The following is a 20,857-nucleotide window of genomic DNA, read 5'->3' on the forward strand; positions in this document are numbered from 1 at the left end:
ACATATTCCATAAAAGTTGTCAATTTGTGAGTTTGTGTCGCTGTCAACAGACTGAGTGTGTCCTGTAATTATAGTGGCCAAAAAAAGTTGCCAAAAAATGTACTTAACTACTCCCTCTAGCGGACACATAGGAGTAACGTTTTTGAATTCGTTTCATTTCAACAGCAGGCAGCCGAAGCAAGGCTTGTCAGAATGATCGGCTGCCTTGATTACAATTAATTTGTCATGACACATTTAACTAACCATCATCGCCATCCAAACACAACTGTGCGTTTGATACATTTATCTTCTGTTTTGACGTCAAGAAGAGTGCACGAGAAAGAAAAAACGCCTTGTTCTGGAGTCTGACCGGTATAACGACACAGATGGGACTGCACCATATAATAAGCAACGACGTTTCACATTTAAAGTTTTGGATGAATGCTTCAACATAAGGATTGTAACTGAGTTCACACGAATAAGGGACACGTTTCGGGTCAATTAATGTGTTTTTCCAAGTGAAAACATGGCTAGTTAGCTTCAGCTAGCTAAAATGCTAACTGCATCAGTCTGAAGCAGGGTTGAGATGTTCGTCTAAATTTGGACCGAAGCTAGCTAATCCAGGTAGCTAGCTAGCCACTGACAACATTTCTGTGACAAGCTGTCAAACCCATTGTATGTACGATTCTTTTTATATGGTGATTATTGATTGTGCGTGTTGGGAAAACTTGCAGATCGAAACTTTAATCACATCTGCTGGAGGAGTTGTGGAATCAATGTTTCATTGACATCGCAAAGTTAGCCTGCTTGCTACCAAACGTGACTTCAACGCTACTATCCTCGACCAGTCAATGGAATTCCGAATGAGTCATTTCGGGTGTTGTCCTCCAAAATTCGAAAAGCAGGAGGACAGCTTCTAGAATCCTACAAAAGCTTATTTCTCATCCCGCTACACGTGGGATGAGACCGATATTGAAAGGAATAAAATCTGAACGTTTCCAAACATGGGGTCGTTAAAAGCACTTCAAGAATGGTGTCGGATACAATGCGAGAGTTACAACGATGTAGACATCAAGAACATGTCGTCGTCTTTCCGGGATGGCTTGGCATTCTGTGCCATAATCCACCGATATAGACCGGATTTGATGTAAGTATTTAGTTAGTTTCAATAAACTTTGAAAAACGTTCTCCACTTCATCCCAGGCCTAAACAAGATGATCTTGTCCCTTTGAAACAATACATATTTAGAAACATAACACGCCAGCAACAAAGAGTGTGTTTATTTAACACATCAGGGCAAAATGTCAATATTGACAAGAATTCTAAAATAAAAATGGAACTCACGAACTCATCAAAAATGTACCAATTTGTTGCTCCAAGAAGGGTTACTAAATACAATGTTGCAACGTGCTGTTACAATGTAACAACTGTTAACAGAACTATCTGGGTGCTGAACTTCGATACAGTAATGCGTGACTGCTGATTTCACTGTAATCTAATCCTATTAGGACACTCAAGTACACTCTGTGTTCCTGGTCCAACGCTAGGCTAAATGAGCTGATCTAGTTCTTGCCAAGTTAAATAAAAACATCTAGCCTGTAACTAGATAATATCATGGGGTGACAAATTAGTGCTCTCAGCCAGAGCCAGACCACCTTCGGAATTATGTAGCCAGGGAACTAAGTTTGTCCTCACCTTCACAGAACTGTGGAACGGAAACCCTTTGAACTCAATCAAGATCATGTCACTTCAACATGCAACTAAATATAGGGAGGGTGTGCCCTCTAGCTTGTGTCGGTGTTTATCATTTTGGCACCAGTGTTTGTGTGCACAAAGATATGTTTTGCTAACCTACATTGCCTTTCGCCACAACAATCAGTGTTCTGCTAACAACGTTAGTTACAGCCAGCCTAGGTTTAGGCTTGACTTGTAATCCAGGCGTCATTATAAATACTGTTTCTAAGCAGCATTAGAAAGGGGAAAACCAAGGGTAAGCCAAGTGTGCAGTATCTAATGTGGGTTGACCGGTCTGGCCCTGTCTGTAACAACACACTCCTTTTCCTGTGTGGGACTCACACACACTGCAGTCACAAAACAAGGGCACAGTTAGGCCACAAACTAACTGCATCAAAATGATTGTGGTGATGGGTTGCAAGGAGGTGGAAGATGGTAAATAGAACTGCCTTGGCTGAGAGTAGGAGTGAGCAAACATTGATGCCTCCCATTCAATACAGTACAGATGACTCAGGTACGACCATGCACCTCGTACTGTAACTGCTGTGTAAAGGAATGTCTTATTACTGTACAGCAGATGTCACATGTGTGTCCATGTCCTTCAACATGTATGAAGACCTGCATGCAGGATCTCATACACACTGCACCAGTACTACCCACTGCACCTATCCTGGCTTGTGTGTGTGTGTAACAGGATGTGAGATCACACGACGTGACTTAAGCCTTCGACTACTACATACAGTAGAAAGGGAGTGAGTGAGGGCAAATGACACCAGATATATTACAGTACATCTATCTCTATGGGTCAAAGGCTAAAGATCCATCTCTACCTCTGTCCCCTGAGCTCAGAGCTATTTGGCCGGGCAGCCTCATCAGCCAACCAACAGCGCTGCAGTGGCCTGACCTCTCTGTGACTGTCTTCAGTCTGATCCAGACAGACAGGCCGTCAGGGTAATCTGCAGCAGGGGCCTCCTCCTGCCAACCTGCATTTAGCTCTCATGCTACTCTAGCCAGCCAGTGTACAGTACTGCACAGCGATGCCACTCCAGTTCTTAGCACTGACAGCTTTCAGCACGCCACTGTACTGTACAAATGACTTATCTGACTGAAGCCTAGTAATGTCATTCAGGATCAGACAGGGTCCAGTTCTCTCTGACTGAAGTGGCTCTTGGTTCAGGGTTAATAAGCAAGGTGATTAAAGTGAAGCTATAAGCCTGACCAAGGTTGGGTAGCTTAGCTTGTATTATTTCCTCAGTACCAACAATAAGTCTTGTTCAGTAGATCCATCAAGGGGTTCAGACAGATTGGCCCATATCAGTTATTATTCAGTCAGTATTGACCTCAGTTTCATGGATTTCGGTGCCAGACTACGGTCTCATGTCAGACGTGTTTTGTTTGATCTGTCATTCTCCCCTACACATGACGCTAGTGGCCTCCCTGTTGTCTCTCTTTTTCCCTTTTCTGTATTTCACTTCCCGTTTCCACCCTGACACGGTGTTCTCTACCTCTGTGTTTCTCAGTTGAACCTTTCTGACGGGTTGAAGTTCATATTCTCCCGCACCGTGCAGCTCACCCATCCAGACTGTTCAAAATGTCTTTATACTGTCCACGCAGCAACGTCACCACCAAATATACACAGGACATTTGACCACATGCTGTGTTTTGTTGTTAATCACCAGAGCATGTAGCTTGTTGGCAGCGACACCAAGTCCACTCACACACAGTACAGGACTGAATCGTGAGGATGGTTGACGGGGGAGCACACCGGTGGCGATGGTAGGCCCCTCATCGAAAATCAACTTGTGAGCAGGGCAGCAATACTTGTTGGATTAGGTTCTCAGTGCCTCATCCTTCCGTTTCATGGTCTGCAGTGTTTCTCCCCCAAAAATGTGCAGTGCTCGCAGAAGGAGTGAGTTAAGTCGGTCTGGAACTGTTGGCAGAGAGAAAAATGTGCTGTTTTTCCAGTAAATTTCTTACAATTCTCAATTTTTTTTTTCATGGAGCCGAAAGAACATTTTGCAGTGTGAAAATGAATTTCTGTCAATTATACACATTTAGCCATGGCTATTTCTGTGTTCTTATGCTCAAACATTATAACATTAATTAATCCGGGCCCCTGGGCATGTACCCTAACCCTGTGTGCCCCATCACTAATCCAACCATGCCAAAAATATTCCGTCTATTGTTAGTACATTTTTGTTTCTCCCTGACTGTCTAGCTTTTATTGATTTCTTGTTCTCAAAGATTATATTGAAAATAATTGTGATGGGTCAATTATTTTCTACATTTTTGTTGTTGTGGCAACAACAATTTAGCTGCTGTGGTACGCCACTGCTAAATGAGCACAGGGGAAGCATTGCTCTGATCTGGCCTGTCAGGCTGTCAGCTGTTGAAGCACTGAGAGGCACCTCTCCAGAGACTCCAGTGTTACTCAAGGAGGATTTGGCAGTGGCAGTTGCTGCACTATGCACAACTTTGAGTAATAGCAGACTTGGCTGTAGCGTTAGTGCTTTAGCACCAGTAGGCCTACAGCAGAGTGGCAGTGTGTGTGTGTGACGTAGCGTTCGGTCAGGACGGCTAGGCTAAGTGCTTTTGGAGCCATGAGAGTCAGATTAGGGGGAGAAAAGAGCTCACTTTGTGCTATAGGCAGTCTCATACTGGTCTATGGGCTGGCTGTGCTATAGGCAGTCTCATACTGGTCTATGGGCTGGATGTGCTATAGGCAGTCTCATACTGGTCTATGGGCTGGCTGTGCTATAGGCAGTCTCATACTGGTCTATGGGCTGGCTGTGCTATAGGCAGTCTCATACTGGTCTATGGGCTGGCTGTGCTATAGGCAGTCTCATACTGGTCTATGGGCTGGATGTGCTATAGGCAGTCTCATACTAGTCTATGGGCTGGCTGTGCTATAGGCAGTCTCATACTGGTCTATGGGCTGGCTGTGCTATAGGCAGTCTCATACTGGTCTATGGGCTGGCTGTGCTATAGGCAGTCTCATACTGGTCTATGGGCTGGCTGTGCTATAGGCAGTCTCATACTGGTCTATGGGCTGGCTGTGCTATAGGCAGTCTAGTACTGGTCTATGGGCTGGCTGTGCTATAGGCAGTCTCATACTAGTCTATGGGCTGGCTGTGCTATAGGCAGTCTCATACTGGTCTATGGGCTGGCTGTGCTATAGGCAGTCTCATACTGGTCTATGGGCTGGCTGTGCTATAGGCAGTCTCATACTGGTCTATGGGCTGGCTGTGCTATAGGCAGTCTCATACTGGTCTATGGGCTGGATGTGCTATAGGCAGTCTCATACTGGTCTATGGGCTGGCTGTGCTATAGGCAGTCTCATACTGGTCTATGGGCTGGCTGTGCTATAGGCAGTCTCATACTGGTCTATGGGCTGGCTGTGCTATAGGCAGTCTCATACTGGTCTATGGGCTGGATGTGCTATAGGCAGTCTCATACTGGTCTATGGGCTGGCTGTGCTATAGGCAGTCTCATACTGGTCTATGGGCTGGCTGTGCTATAGGCAGTCTCATACTGGTCTATGGGCTGGATGTGCTATAGGCAGTCTCATACTGGTCTATGGGCTGGCTGTGCTATGGGCAGTCACATACTAGACTATGGGCTGGATGTGCTATAGGCAGTCTCATACTGGTATATGGGCTGGCTGTGCTATAGGCAGTCTCATACTGGTCTATGGGCTGGCTGTGCTATAGGCAGTCTCATACTGGTCTATGGGCTGGCTGTGCTATAGGCAGTCTCATACTGGTCTATGGGCTGGCTGTGCTATAGGCAGTCTCATACTGGTCTATGGGCTGGCTGTGCTATAGGCAGTCTCATACTGGTCTATGGGCTGGATGTGCTATAGGCAGTCTCATACTGGTCTATGGGCTGGCTGTGCTATAGGCAGTCTCATACTGGTCTATGGGCTGGCTGTGCTATAGGCAGTCTCATACTGGTCTATGGGCTGGCTGTGCTATAGGCAGTCTCATACTGGTCTTTGGGCTGGCTGTGCTATAGGCAGTCTCATACTGGTCTATGGGCTGGCTGTGCTATAGGCAGTCTCATACTGGTCTATGGGCTGGCTGTGCTATAGGCAGTCTCATACTGGTCTATGGGCTGGATGTGCTATAGGCAGTCTCATACTGGTCTATGGGCTGGCTGTGCTATAGGCAGTCTCATACTGGTCTATGGGCTGGATGTGCTATAGGCAGTCTCATACTGGTCTATGGGCTGGATGTGCTATAGGCAGTCTCATACTGGTCTATGGGCTGGCTGTGCTATAGGCAGTCTCATACTGGTCTATGGGCTGGATGTGCTATAGGCAGTCTCATACTGGTCTATGGGCTGGCTGTGCTATAGGCAGTCTCATACTGGTCTATGGGCTGGATGTGCTATAGGCAGTCTCATACTGGTCTATGGGCTGGCTGTGCTATAGGCAGTCTCATACTGGCCTATGGGCTGGCTGTGCTATAGGCAGTCTCATACTGGTCTGTGGGCTGGCTGTGCTAGAGGCAGTCTCATACTGGTCTGTGGCTGGCTGTGCTATAGGCAGTCTCATACTGGTCTGTGGCTGGCTGTGCTATAGGCAGTCTCATACTAGTCTGTGGCTGGCTGTGCTATAGGCAGTCTCATACTGGTCTGTGGGCTGGCTGTGCTATAGGCAGTCTCATACTAGTCTGTGGCTTGCTGTGCTATAGGCAGTCTCATACCAGTCTGTGGCTGGCTGTGCTATAGGCAGTCTCATACTAGTCTGTGGCTGGCTGTGCTATAGGCAGTCTCATACCAGTCTGTGGCTGGCTGTGCTATAGGCAGTCTCATACCAGTCTGTGGCTGGCCGTGCTATAGGCAGTCTCATACCAGTCTGTGGCTGGCTGTGCTATAGGCAGTCTCATACTAGTCTGTGGCTGGCTGTGCTATAGGCAGTCTCATACCAGTCTGTGGCTGGCTGTGCTATAGGCAGTCTCATACCAGTCTGTGGCTGGCTGTGCTATAGGCAGTCTCATACCAGTCTGTGGCTGGCTGTGCTATAGGCAGTCTCATACTAGTCTGTGGCTGGCTGTGCTATAGGCAGTCTCATACTAGTCTGTGGCTGGCTGTGCTATAGGCAGTCTCATACTAGTCTGTGGCTGGCTGTGCTATAGGCAGTCTCATACCAGTCTGTGGCTGGCTGTGCTATAGGCAGTCTCATACTAGTCTGTGGCTGGCTGTGCTATAGGCAGTCTCATACTAGTCTGTGGCTGGCTGTGCTATAGGCAGTCTCATACTAGTCTGTGGCTGGCTGTGCTATAGGCAGTCTCATACTAGTCTGTGGCTGGCTGTGCTATAGGCAGTCTCATACTAGTCTGTGGCTGGCTGTGCTATAGGCAGTCTCATACTAGTCTGTGGCTGGCTGTGCTATAGGCAGTCTCATACTAGTCTGTGGCTGGCTGTGCTATAGGCAGTCTCATACTAGTCTGTGGCTGGCTGTGCTATAGGCAGTCTCATACTAGTCTGTGGCTGGCTGTGCTATAGGCAGTCTCATACCAGTCTATTGGCTGGCTGTGCTATAGGCAGTCTCATACCAGTCTGTGGCTGGCTGTGCTATAGGCAGTCTCATACTAGTCTGTGGCTGGCTGTGCTATAGGCAGTCTCATACTAGTCTGTGGCTGGCTGTGCTATAGGCAGTCTCATACTAGTCTGTGGCTGGCTGTGCTATAGGCAGTCTCATACTAGTCTGTGGCTGGCTGTGCTATAGGCAGTCTCATACTAGTCTGTGGCTGGCTGTGCTATAGGCAGTCTCATACCAGTCTGTGGCTGGCTGTGCTATAGGCAGTCTCATACTAGTCTGTGGCTGGCTGTGCTATAGGCAGTCTCATACTAGTCTGTGGCTGGCTGTGCTATAGGCAGTCTCATACCAGTCTGTGGCTGGCTGTGCTATAGGCAGTCTCATACTAGTCTGTGGCTGGCTGTGCTATAGGCAGTCTCATACTAGTCTGTGGCTGGCTGTGCTATAGGCAGTCTCATACTAGTCTGTGGCTGGCTGTGCTATAGGCAGTCTCATACCAGTCTGTGGCTGGCTGTGCTATAGGCAGTCTCATACTAGTCTGTGGCTGGCTGTGCTATAGGCAGTCTCATACCAGTCTGTGGCTGGCTGTGCTATAGGCAGTCTCATACCAGTCTATTGGCTGGCTGTGCTATAGGCAGTCTCATACCAGTCTATTGGCTGGCTGTGCTATAGGCAGTCTCATACCAGTCTGTTGGCTGGCTGTGCTATAGGCAGTCTCATACCAGTCTGTTGGCTGGCTGTGCTATAGGCAGTCTCATACCAGTCTGTTGGCTGGCTGTGCTATAGGCAGTCTCATACCAGTCTGTTGGCTGGCTGTGCTATAGGCAGTCTCATACCAGTCTATTGGCTGGCTGTGCTATAGGCAGTCTCATACCAGTCTGTTGGCTGGCTGTGCTATAGGCAGTCTCATACTAGTCTGTTGGCTGGCTGTGCTATAGGCAGTCTCATACCAGTCTGTTGGCTGGCTGTGCTATAGGCAGTCTCATACCAGTCTATTGGCTGGCTGTGCTATAGGCAGTCTCATACCAGTCTGTTGGCTGGCTGTGCTATAGGCAGTCTCATACCAGTCTATTGGCTGGCTGTGCTATAGGCAGTCTCATACCAGTCTATTGGCTGGCTGTGCTATAGGCAGTCTCATACTAGTCTGTGGCTGGCTGTGCTATAGGCAGTCTCATACCAGTCTATTGGCTGGCTGTGCTAGTGAGGTTTCCTGTATCCAGACTGAGAACCAACATGTTGGTGTTTTTCCTATTTCCCTTCTTTAACAGAGCAGAGACGTTGCGTCCAAAAGCAACTCACAGATGTCCTAGGGTGCGTCCCTAATCCCACCCTATTCCCTACATATTGCACAATTTTTGATCAGGGCCCATAGAGCTCTGGTCAAAGTAGTGCTCTACATAGTGAATAGGGTTCCATTTGAGACGCAGGCCCAGCTTTACAGCAGGATGTTACCTGGTGGGAACATGGGGTTTAGTTCCCTGCTCCAGGCCCAGTCAACCAGCCACCTACTCATTACTGCTGTGTTGAGCCAACCTGCTGTCCTTTCATCACAGTGGGGTTCACCCATAAAACACTGTTGATGTTGATGGTGCTGTGGCCCCATTCTCAGTGAAATATAGAGGTAACTGGTTGTGTATGGCCAAACATACTGTTCGGATCCTGATGGTGTTTGATGGGCCGTCACTCAAGACTTTTCAGATGAGATCAAACCGACTAACCCCCCCCCCAAGATAGTTAGGCCTGTCATTACTTAGATGCACTAAGCAAAAATCGCTCCGCCATTTCCTGGTTGCTAAAATTCTAATAGTTTGCCTAATTTCAGTTTGTGTGACAAAACAGTCATTGTGTAGAGAATCATTCTAGCATCTAAACCCCTTTTGAAATCATTTTCCATAACCCAAAATATTGTATATTCAGCTGTTTGAAGCTGGCGTACAAAACCCAAAGTAAGAGATGCAAAAACAAAACTTCAGAACGGGAAGCAGAGAAATAGCACGTATAGAACAGATCTACCACTTCTTAGACATGCTTTCAATGGGAATCAATCTATTACTGATCTATAACTCAAATTTCTATGTGAATTTGGTCGGGTTGCCCAAAAAGTGACACATTCTAGCTTTAATATGCTATATGGGTTATTTCTGGTCTGGTTAGATGCTCATCCTTTTACCTAACAATAGCAGTGTGATCTCTCATCATTTGACTGTAGTATTGTGATTGTATCAATGATTTAGAGTAGGTTATTTGTTTAGATTTTAAATGTAGTCTTTTTTCCCCCCTGTCATTCCAGAGACTTTGACTCCCTCTCCAAAGAGAATGTCTACGAGAACAACCGTCTGGTGAGTCACTAGAACACATCACTCCTCCACACGCAGACACACTCTAGTGGCCTTGGCCTAGATGTAATGGTTAGTTGTGAACCAGCTAGTGACTTCATGTTGCCGGATACTGTAATTAGCTGTGACAAGTCAGTCATGGTTGTTACTCTGGTTCCCTCCTCTGTGTCTGTGGTAGGGTATGTGTTGGGTGAGTTCTGTAATACTGGAATACAGTGTAGCCAGGTGTAGGCCTGCTAGTGTCTGTGGTAGGGTATGTGTTGGGTGAGTTCTGTAATACTGGAATACAGTGTAGACAGGTGTAGGCCTGCTAGTGTCTGTGGTAGGGTATGTGTTGGGTGAGTTCTGTAATACTGGAATACAGTGTAGTCAGGTGTAGGCCTGCTAGTGTCTGTGGTAGGGTATGTGTTGGGTGAGTTCTGTAATACTGGAATACAGTGTAGTCAGGTGTAGGCCTGCTAGTGTCTGTGGTAGGGTATGTGTTGGGTGAGTTCTGTAATACTGGAATACAGTGTAGTCAGGTGTAGGCCTGCTGGTGTCTACGAGAGGGTGAGTGTTGTTTAGGAAGGTAATAGAGATGAGTAACAGATGTCACATGGGTGAGACTGGAGTATTGTCTGCAGTTAGTCAGCTAACTATCATACATTTTCATCTGTCTGTCTGTGTCTCTGTCTGTCTTTGTCTGTCTGTCTGTCTGTCTGTCTTTCTCTGTCTGTCTCTGTCTGTCTCTGTCTGCTCTGTCTCTCTGTCTGTCTGTCTGTCTCTCTGTCTGTCTGTCTGTCTGTCTGTCTGTCTGTCTGTCTGTCTGTCTGTCTGTCTGTCTGTCTGTCTGTCTGTCTGTCGAGAGCATAGTTGTTTATTGGTTCCTGCCAGAGTCTGACATGCGAAGGGGGGAGGGAAGGAGAGAAGGGGGGAGCGAGAGCAAGCAAATGAGGACAGGAAAGAAAGACAAAACCGTTAACCAAAGGGAGGATATGAAAAAAAACTAGTCCTCCGCTATAGGCTTGTTTGTAGCAACCATTTAAATAACAAAGCCAAATATTTATTTATCAACAACTGCAAAGGGGCCAAAATAACATTGCCCTGATGTTGAGTAGGCCTTGGTTAGCCTACTTCTAGCAATCCTAAAACTGAGCTTGAGTGTTGTCAGCTGAATGCTACTATTTACATTTCTTTCCAATTATCCAAGAGCTTTTTCAGGGTTGAAGCAGTTGGTGGTCGAAATAACGGTTTGTTTCACTGGCAGCATGTCGGATATCTGTGAACATTTTCAGTGTTTCACTGTAGCTACGGCATTAGCCTGAGTTAGCCTGAGGCAGCCTAATCCTGAACCCAAACACGCAGCATACTAAACTAAAGCTAGATGATTAACTTCCAATCACTGTCTACACGGTAGATTTCAGTTGTTCCCCTGCGTTTGTTTACCATTATTTCTCAGACTTATCAGACTACTGATAATCCTTGAGAAGGTTTAGTCATCATGGGACGTTCTGTTTTGAGTTAATTGCTAGAGTTGATCTTGCTGCTGGGATAACGTTCAGCTCAGCTACTGTCTGCAAGCTGTCGTTGTTTTGACTGATATTACATTTGATGAATATGTCTGTTTTTCACATGTAAAAACAGCTCCCATTCACTGGTTTGTTTAAATGTTCACAGTTTGTAACAGTTTGTTTACATTTACACAGTTTGTTTACATGTACACAGGTTGGTTACATGTACACAGTTTTGCATCAATTGTGGCCCTGTTTACCGAACAGCTGCCAAGTGATTGCATTATCCCCAGTGTTTTGTAACCTGACCAGCTATGCGTCCCAAATGGCACCTATTCCCTACATAGTGCACTACTTTTGACCAGAGCCCTATGGACCCTGGTCAAAGTAGTGCACTATATAGATAATAGGGTACCATTTGGGGCAGAGAACTATTAAGGCCTTCATTTCCTCAGTGGAATTTGTCATTAGGCAGATGGTTATCCAACCAACAGTATTCTGGCAGGCTTCAACATTTAATTATGACCAAATAACACAGAGGGTTTTTTTTTTTAAGCAGGGGGTCAAGTATCAAAGTGTACATAGGCGCGCACACACACACACACACACACACACACACACACACACACACACACACACACACACACACACACACACACACACAATAAAATAACTGATGTCTGTTTTTACATTGTTGTCTTTCTCCTTTCCCTCCCGCCCTCCTTCCTTCCCTCCCACCCTCCCGCCCTCCTTCCCTCCCTCCCTCCTTCCCTCCCTCCCTCCTTCCCTCCCTCCCTCCCTCCCACCCTCCCTCCCTCCTTCCCTCCCTCCCTCCTTCCCTCCCTCCCTCCCTCCTCTAGGCATTTGAGGTGGCGGAGGAGGAGCTGGGAATCCCTGCTCTGCTGGACCCAGAGGACATGGTGTCCATGAAAGTGCCTGACAGGCTGAGCATCATCACCTATGTCTCCCAGTACTACAACTTCTTCACCAACAAGTCCCATGGTGAGTAGTACAGCTCTGGGGTTGGAGGACCCAGACACCGTCAAAGCGCCAATCCAGGACTGTGTTGTGGAATGTTGCAGATAGAATTGTCATGAGTAGAGCTGATGTGATTCCTTTTTCTATTTGTCAGAAAGGCATATTTGTTCTACATATTATAGTTCTATCTGAATGTTCCACAACGATCTCCTGGGCCTGGGCCTTTAGTACACAGCTGTAACCTAAACGGTTCGCTAGCTGGATGAGAAGTGGTCCTGTGTTATTAGATGTGACAGTATCACTGACAGGCCATCACTGAGTCACTACTATATGATTGCATTTGTAACTGGTCTCTCAAAAGGCCCTCTGGGTTTTATAATGCTCTGACGCAAAGGAAAATATCTACAGTTAGCCAACGCATAAACTCAATTAGAAATTGACTGATACCATCTCCCTCTCCTGTAGCCAACCCCCCCTGCATGAAGAGGTCCAGTGGTACAGGCCACATTGAGCCGGCCCAGAAGAGACCGGTGGCCCCTCTGGAAGACAAAGTGGTTGAGCCAGAGGTAAGGGCTACGATGGTATCGGGAATCAGATGATGCATGAATACATGTGGGAAAGAGGTCAATGGAATGCGACCAAAACAATGGAATTGCCATGGAAACGCGTCTGGGGAAAGGTCCTGAATCTCCTCATTGCCCCCCAGCAATGTTAGCCTACATTTAGGCTATTGTTTATATGTGTTGCTAGCTTCCAACCAGAACATTAAGCTAGCCAAGACCAACAACACAAACAAACAGACTATACAGCTACAAGTAGTGAATATCGTTACAGACTATGCTAAACAAGTTAAATGTCTTACCTGTGTTGATTTTCCACACACATAGCAATGTGTAGCCTACTTGAACACCAGCTCCCCACAATTCCCCGCTGTCCCACGCCGAATAGCCTGAGGCCAAAGGGCTCATCTCACAGGCTCTAGTTCCCAACGTGGGAGCACTGCGAACCGTAGGTCGGGATTTTTGACCTGGTATATGTTATTTCTGTACAACAAAACTCGACTGCCTCTTTTACACTGGGGGTCAAGGGTGAAGTAATGTTTTCCTTGTTATTTCGTGAATATCGACTTGTAATATGCAGATATTCTGGATTTACGGATTGTGTGTATGATGTCATTCACATGATTCTAATTCTAAGCCTTATTAAATGAAACTAATGGCTGTGTGGACCCCAGGAAGAGTAGCTGCTGCTTTTCCAACAGCGAATGGGGATCCTAATAAAATACCAAAAATACTACATTGATTTAACTTTATAGTACATGCATGATAACTATAACTCATTCATTGTATTTGTTTAACATAACAGGGAATGTATTTGTGCTTGTATTTTGGCATGGACCAACACCTGGACAGTCACTCAAAAGGTGTTAAATAGCATTGACTGTCACAGTATCAGGTGTCAATGCTAACGTGTCAGATGCATGAATGGATTGTCTGTCTGTCTACGGCATCTATTGGTGTGACCGGATGGTAGAGGTTGGGTACTAGTTGGCGTGTGTGTGTGAGTTTCGATAGAAGTCCCTTTGTCCGTTACATCAACGCGGTACGGGATTGAGTAATTCTATTGACTAAATACATTTTAGGCTAAACTTGTAGGATAGGCCATCTTAAAAAGATTGCCTATAGGATAGTATTGATGTGGGCTATATCCTATAAGTTTAGCCTCCATTGTTTTTCTTTTAAAGATAGCCTTTTGTATCCTGTCTCTCCCCTTCTTCCGCATGCCCTCTCTACGACTTCCTCCCCCCCCCCATACCGGCCTCCTCCCTTCTTCCCCCTCTTTAGACGGAAATCCACTCCTCCTCTCCCTACTCTTCCTCCTCTTCTTCTTCCTCTTCTTCTTCCACCTGGCCTCTGATCTCCTCCCCTCTTTCTGGTCCTGAGCCTAGACAGTAGGATGGGAGGAGGGGGGGGCTAGGGGGATCGAAACAGTTAGGTCAGTCATTTTGAACTTTAACCTCTGTACATAGACACTAACTATTTAACACCTGTTTTATACTACTAACGTTGTGTGCCAAGTTTGAACACTTGCTGCTAACCCTTTGACCTTTAACTCTAAAAACACCTGCTAGAGTTTCTTACATCACTATTACTAGTTTTCTACTAGACTTTCCTCGATAATTAACGGCTGGTTTGGAACTTTACTACTTTTCCACTTAATACATATCACTTTTTAATATCAAGACGATGTTTTTCAACGATTATAATATAAATGTAGCTAGTTAAGGCAATGACTCGAAGCCGAGGAGGTGATGAAATATAACAGACTGGTTTTAGCTAGATAAGCAGAATGATAAGCAGAATGATAAGCAGAATGATAAGCAGAATGAATCCTCCACATCCTCGATCCTGACTCCATGTTTGATCTCCCCCCACCTCCCTCCCTCCCTCCCCCCTATCCTCTCCATCTCCCCCATCCCACACCCCCCCCTCCACCTGCGACCCTCACCCCCCTGGCCACCTGCCTACCACGCCCGTGCTAGCTGAGCCTACCTGGTCCGATGGGTACGGACGGAGGGGTACAGGCGGGGGTGAAGCGTAGCAGCAACTGCGCCGCCTGCCAGAGGCACGTCCACTTGGTGCAGAGGTTCCTGGTCGACGGCAAGCTCTACCACCGCCACTGTTTCAGGTGAACACCACCCGTTCACTTACTGTATCTCTGGTCTGCACAGCTACTACAACATGTCATACTGCTGAATCTGTTCACTGTATAATGATAAAACACTGCTATTCCAGTTACTCAAAACAGACAGTTGTATATCCTCTGTTCACATGCATTTCCAGAGTATGAAGAAATTCTACTTGTATTTACAAGTGTTTAATCAACGTGCTTACCACAGGGTATGTCAGAGCCTATGTCAGACTATAGTCTGAATGTTGCCTCCTGCTCTCCTCTCTCTCAGGTGTAGGGAGTGTAGCAGCACTCTGCTTCCTGGGTCCTACAAGCTAGGAAACGAGGTCGGCTCCCTGGTCTGCACGCATCACTTTGCCAGGTCTGCCTTAGCCAATCAGAATGGCCGACCGGATCTAAGCAAGCGACCGACAACGGTTCCGTCCGTCAGGATTGGTCGACCCATGCTGCCTCAAACTTCTCTTCCTTCTGGGAGGGACCAGGCGGCAAAGACTCCGGCTCAAGAGACTCCGCCACCAAAAGAGACTCCGCCCCAAGAGACGCCACCAATAGAGACTCCGCCCCAAGAGACGCCACCAAAAGAGACTCCGCTCCAAGACACGCCACAAAAAGACACGCCACAAAAAGACACGCCACAAAAAGACACGCCACAAAAAGACACGCCACAAAAAGAGACGCCACCACAAAAAGAGACTCCGCCACAAAATGAGACTCCGCCACAAAGAGACTCCGCCACAAAGAGACTCCGCCCCAAGAGACTCCGTCCCAAAAGAGACTCCGCCAAAAGAGACTCCTCCCCAAGAGACTCCGCCCCAAGAGACTCCACCAAAAGAGACTCCTCCCCAAGAGGGCGTCACCAATGAGGATTACACCCCCACACCAACCAATGACTCTGACTCTACACCATGTCCTATCTCAACGACAAAAACGCACTCTTTGAAAAAAGAGAAAGAGAGGGAAGACCGTGCAGGAGAAAGAGAGGTCAAATCTCCACCCTCCCCCATTCCTCCCAACCCTTTCGATGACATCGAGGAGGAGGGGGAGGCGACTCCGACAACAGCCAAAGACACAGCCAATGGGGTTATCCCTCCTACACCTGTCAGTCATCTAGGACTAGGGGACAGTAAGCCAGTCCCCATCCCTCGCCGCTTGTCACAGCCCTCCCCTCCACCTCGTCCCGCCCCCAGGGTCCGCCCACCCCGCGTTGACAACCTTGCGGTCAATGGTGAGTGGTCGATTAAGGTGATTGACAGCTGAAATAAGTTAGTGCTATTTGCTACTGTAGATCCTCAATTGAACTGTGAACTCCATCCTAATATAAAATATATGAAACCTCTGATTTTGACTCTCAGGTGATCGTGGTGAACACAGGAGATCTCTTCCTCCAGCTCCCAGACCTCGAGAAAGATCCCACTCCCCTGGAAGGTTCCGTATACTGACTAACCTGTCTTTACTAGTCTACAGTGATTGGACTACTTCATCTGTTCTTCTCCCAGTCTCTGCACAGCAGTCTGTGTGTTAATGCATGTTGATGTTTTCATGCACTCATCTGTCTTTGTTGTTTTGTCTCCCCCCTCCCTGTCTGTTTCTGTCTCCCCCACTCATCCTGTCTCTCAGCTCCAGTCTCTCCAGCAACGCCCCCAAACCCCCTAACCCGCCCTGGCTGGCCCTCGTCCAATCCCAAGAACCCAAGAAGAAACCAGCACCTCCCCCTCCCCCTGGAGTGGCCACACCCCCACACACTGGTTTGTTATCTTCTCTAAAAGGGGAGGGCTCCAGACCAGCCACGCCCCCTGCACCCGCCAACCCCTTCGATGAGGAAGTAGAGGAAGAGGAGGTGGGGTCAGGGGAGGGGTCAGTAGGAAGTTTGGTTTCTCCCACTGTGGTGGTGAGTCATCCGTGGTACAGCATCACCCAGGCTGCAGACGCTGCAGCTGACCCAGACACGCCCCCCATTGGGGGTATTTCCTCCCGCTCTGCAAGCCCCAATGGCTCCAGGTGCAAGAAACGCCCTGCGCCCCCAAAGCCTGTTCCAAAGGCCCCCGGCTCTAACTCAGGTCAGTGGGACTTGATGGCAACAGAGTAGGATAGAGGTTGGTTAGAGAAGTGGTTCCCAGCCAGGGGTACTAGGACCTATCCACAGGGGGTACTTGAAGACTTATCAGACCATCCTGGTAAAATGCAGATGAGGTACTCTGAGCAGAGCAAAATACAGTTGGTGGTACAGTAACCAAAAAAAGGTTGGGAACCACTGGGTTAGAGCATTGGACTAGTTTCATCCACTTCACCTCAAATCATGTCAATCATGTGTCTTGTATGTCCTGCACAGCACTGTGGTTTTGTTGTTGTTATTCTGAAAGTTACCATTCGATGTGTTCAATGGATGTTAACAATGTTTTTCTCTCCATCCTCCTCCCATCCAACTCTACTTCGTTTTCCATTTCAACTTCTGCTCTTTTTTCTGTTTTCTGATATCACTTCATCCCTCTATTTCTTCAGCCCTTCCTCACTCCCAGCCCTCCTCTTCCTCTCCCTCTCCAGCTATTAGCATAGAGAGCCTATCCTCTGCCTCCGACCATAGCTCCTCCCACCCATCTTACCTAGGGGGCGGAGCCACAGGCGATCAGGACAACCCTTTCACCAAGAGCGTATCAGAGCCCTCCATCTGTGGGCCCTGTGGTGGCTCCACCCCCTCCACCTCAGCCAATCGCCTCTCTCCGAGCCCCTCCCCTCCTCCCCAGCCAGCCAATCCTAGCTCGGCTCCGGCCACTCCGCAGAGCAATCGGAGTGCCAGGCCCCCAAGACCCCCAACGACACCCAGCCCCCTGGCAGCATCAAGTGCTGTCCCAGTTCCACCCCCCAAGGTAAGGGATTCTGGACCTCATTTTCTTTCACCATGTAAAAATACATGAACTCCACTAACTTCCAAGAACCTTTTAATGATACAAGATATTCAATGTAATGAGCTTCATACCTAACTAACAAATACTATGATAATTATTTAATACCTTGACATTCATCTCTGTCTTCTCTCTGCTTCCAGCGGACTTGTAAGGAAAACCCTTTCAACAGGAAAGCCTCTCCCTCCCCCGTTTCCTCCCCTAAAACCAGACCCCCTAGAGGCCCTCGCCCTGCCCGGCCCCCCGCACCTGGACACGGCTTCCCCCTCATCAAACGCAAGGTGAGATTGTGAGGACACCACAGTCAGCTAAAGTTTGTAATTCAATGAGTCACTCGATGATTCGGCATCAGACAGTCCGAGTCTTTTTATGGAATGTGGCGACAAGCCTACAACAGTCTACTATTACTGCTATTACCATAGCCAACGGTATTGGTTATAGTTTTAGTTGCACTAATGTTTTCAAAGGAACAACTCAATCTGCATGTAAATAATGCGAACTGTACCATATTGTATTATTTTTAAGATTGCAGTGCTAGTGTGTTTTGTGATGTGTGTGTGGTCCAGGTGCAGTCAGACCAGTACATCCCAGCAGAGGACATCCATGGAGAGATGGGAGAGCTGGAGAAACAGCTGGATGAGCTGGAGCAGAGAGGAGTGGCTCTGGAGAGAGAACTACGAGATAACCCCAATGGTAAAGCTATCAGATCAGCCATTGTTCTGCACTCCTGGCTATCATATAAACCTCTCCAGACTAGTCTGATGATACGGGGAGGTTGCATGGTCCCAGATTATCAAGCCCACCCCTGGACTAAGAAGCATGTTCAATTGAGAGTCTCTATAAAAAATGTTTGGTCCAAATCAAATGTTATTGGTCACATACACGTGTTTAGCAGATGTTATTGCGGGTGTAGCGAAATGCTTGTTGAAAATCCTGAGGCTGCATTCTCAGTTCAGTAGTTAATAGTTTAATCTTTAGTTCAATAGTAAAGTGTCTAATAGTAGGTTAAATAGTCAGTAGTTGAATAGTCCGGTCAATAGTCTAATAGTCAGTTCAATAGTCTAATAGTCAGTTAAATAGACAATAGTCAGGTCAATTGTCTAATAGTCAGTAGTTTAATCTTCAGTTCAATATTTTATTTATTTAACTAGGCAAGTCAGTTAAGAACAAATTATTATTTTCAATGACGGCCTAGGAACAGTGGGTTAACTGCCTTGTTCAGGGGCAGAACGACAGATTTTTTTTTACCTTGTCAGCTCGGGGATTCGATCTTGCAACCTTTCGGTTACAAGTCCAACGCTCTAACTACTAGGCTACCTGCCACCCCAAAAGTCTAATATTCAGTTCAATAGTCAATAGTTTAATAGTCAGATCAATAGTCTTAATAGTCAGATCAGTAGTCTTAATAGTCAGATCAATAGTCTTAATAGTCAGATCAGTAGTCTTAATAGTCAGATCAATAGTCCATATTTGTATCTATAGTGTAATATTATCCATATTCTCATGGTGTTGTTCCTGTTGTAGATGAGGAGGAGGAGACCTTGCTGGTGGACTGGTTCACTCTGATCCATGAGAAACACCTGCTGGTGCGCCGCGAGGCTGAGCTGGTCTACACGTATGTACCAAAACCTCACCAGAGCCTGTGCTCATTGGTCCATTTAGCAGCTGTCTCTTTAAGATTCTCACACTATTTATTTTCTCTTGACAGGGCCAAGCAGCAGAACCTGGAGGAGAGGCAGGCTGATGTAGAGTATGAGCTGAGATGTCTTCTTAACAAGCCAGGTGTGTGATCTCACTTCCTGTTTGTGAATGACATCATAGAGCACAAGGCCCTTGAAGCTACCTGGGATGGGAGGCTTGTTAACTAAAATCCTGTTTCCGTGACATTTTTCTTTCCTTCCTCTTTGTTGTTGGACTGAATTCACTGAAATGGAACGGGGTCCAGAAAATAATCCACGTTTTAAGTCACTGCGTTACTCTTCATTCATCCTCCCCTCTTAATCCCTCCATCTTGTAGAAAAAGACTGGAATGAGGAGGACAAGGGTAGGGAGCAGGAGCTGATGACAGAGCTGGTCACCGTCATCGAACAGCGGAACCAAATCATCAACAACATGGATCAGGACAGGCAGAGGTAATCAATCACCTATCATCTACTGTCTGAGCTCATTTAGAGCAGGATGGGCCAGTAGATAGGTGATCTGCAGTCGATGTCTGTGTATTTGGTGATCTTACTGTGCTTCTCCAACAGGGAAGAGGAAGAGGATAAGCTGGTGGCGACCATGTTGAAGAGAAAAGGTAAGACGAGACAAAAGCTTCATGTTTTGTTAGAACTCTCCCTTTCATCTTTCTTTCCGCTAGAAGTATTCAAGCCTCTCGTCCATGTCTCTCTGTCTTCCCCCTCTCTTCTTTCTCCATCTCTCCCTTCCTCCAGACTTCCAGAAGGAGCCAGCAGCAGAGGGCGAGCAGCAGCAACAGAAGAAGAAGAAGAAGGAGAAGTTCAAACCCATGAAGGTTCTGAAGAGGTTGAGTGTGAACCAAGGAAAAGGTGGCAGCCCACGCAAGGAGATGGCAGAGAAGGACAAGAGCTGAACAAGGTATGGAAGGAGGGAGGTGGACGATGGATAGAGGGATGGAAGAAAGGAAGAGCGGTACCATCCTTTATTGGGACATATCAGATGGAAAGAGCGTGGAAACGATGGATGAAAAACAAAACACGGTGGAGGGAGAGAAGGAAAAACAACCCAGGATTCTCACAGCTATGTTAAAGACTGTAATGTGTGCAACCTGTAATTTGCTCCTCCTTCCTCTTACTGTAGCATATCCTTCTAATCGCTCCTCCCTACCAGAGTATGTGAGCAGAGTTAAGCGGTTGGAAATCCCGCTCGTGCTAGCGATCCACCTCTTTTCAACTGCTCCGCTAAAAACCGTTCTGCGCTCACAGGAATAAAATGGCCGCTCCAAATTCGCTCCATTCATTAAAATCACAATTTAACCAACACCCATCTATTTTTGTGACTACCTTGACTTACCATTTGGTATTTAAGTAATGAAACCAAACCATATGATTTGAATTAAAAGTATTTGAATAAACAAACACGTTGGAATATACCAAGCCTATCTCTTTTAGCATGTGCATATGGTAAGTACACCATCATGCTTTCGGGATGCGTGTCTTTTCAGATTCCACGATTTGATTCTTTAGTTGT

At 46.9% G+C, this 20,857-nt stretch overlaps 1 protein-coding gene across 1 annotated transcript; it reads left to right on the forward strand.

Annotated features, from left to right (window-relative positions):
• The first annotated feature begins 133 nt into the window (after positions 1-133).
• LOC106564551 (MICAL-like protein 1) lies at positions 134-20,647 on the forward strand. The gene is given in 17 exon segments (XM_014130683.2): positions 134-1,126; positions 9,546-9,594; positions 11,942-12,083; positions 12,525-12,625; positions 14,602-14,747; positions 15,022-15,604; positions 15,606-15,975; positions 16,103-16,175; positions 16,368-16,807; positions 17,250-17,614; positions 17,794-17,931; positions 18,217-18,343; positions 19,175-19,265; positions 19,359-19,432; positions 19,668-19,782; positions 19,900-19,946; positions 20,083-20,647. Coding segments are annotated over 17 exon segments (3,162 nt in total). The 5' UTR covers positions 134-983; the 3' UTR covers positions 20,241-20,647.
• Positions 20,648-20,857: the final 210 nt, after the last annotated feature.

The sequence above is a fragment of the Salmo salar genome, chromosome ssa12 (assembly GCF_905237065.1).
Source record: "Salmo salar chromosome ssa12, Ssal_v3.1, whole genome shotgun sequence".
In the NCBI taxonomy this organism is placed as follows: domain Eukaryota; kingdom Metazoa; phylum Chordata; class Actinopteri; order Salmoniformes; family Salmonidae; genus Salmo; species Salmo salar.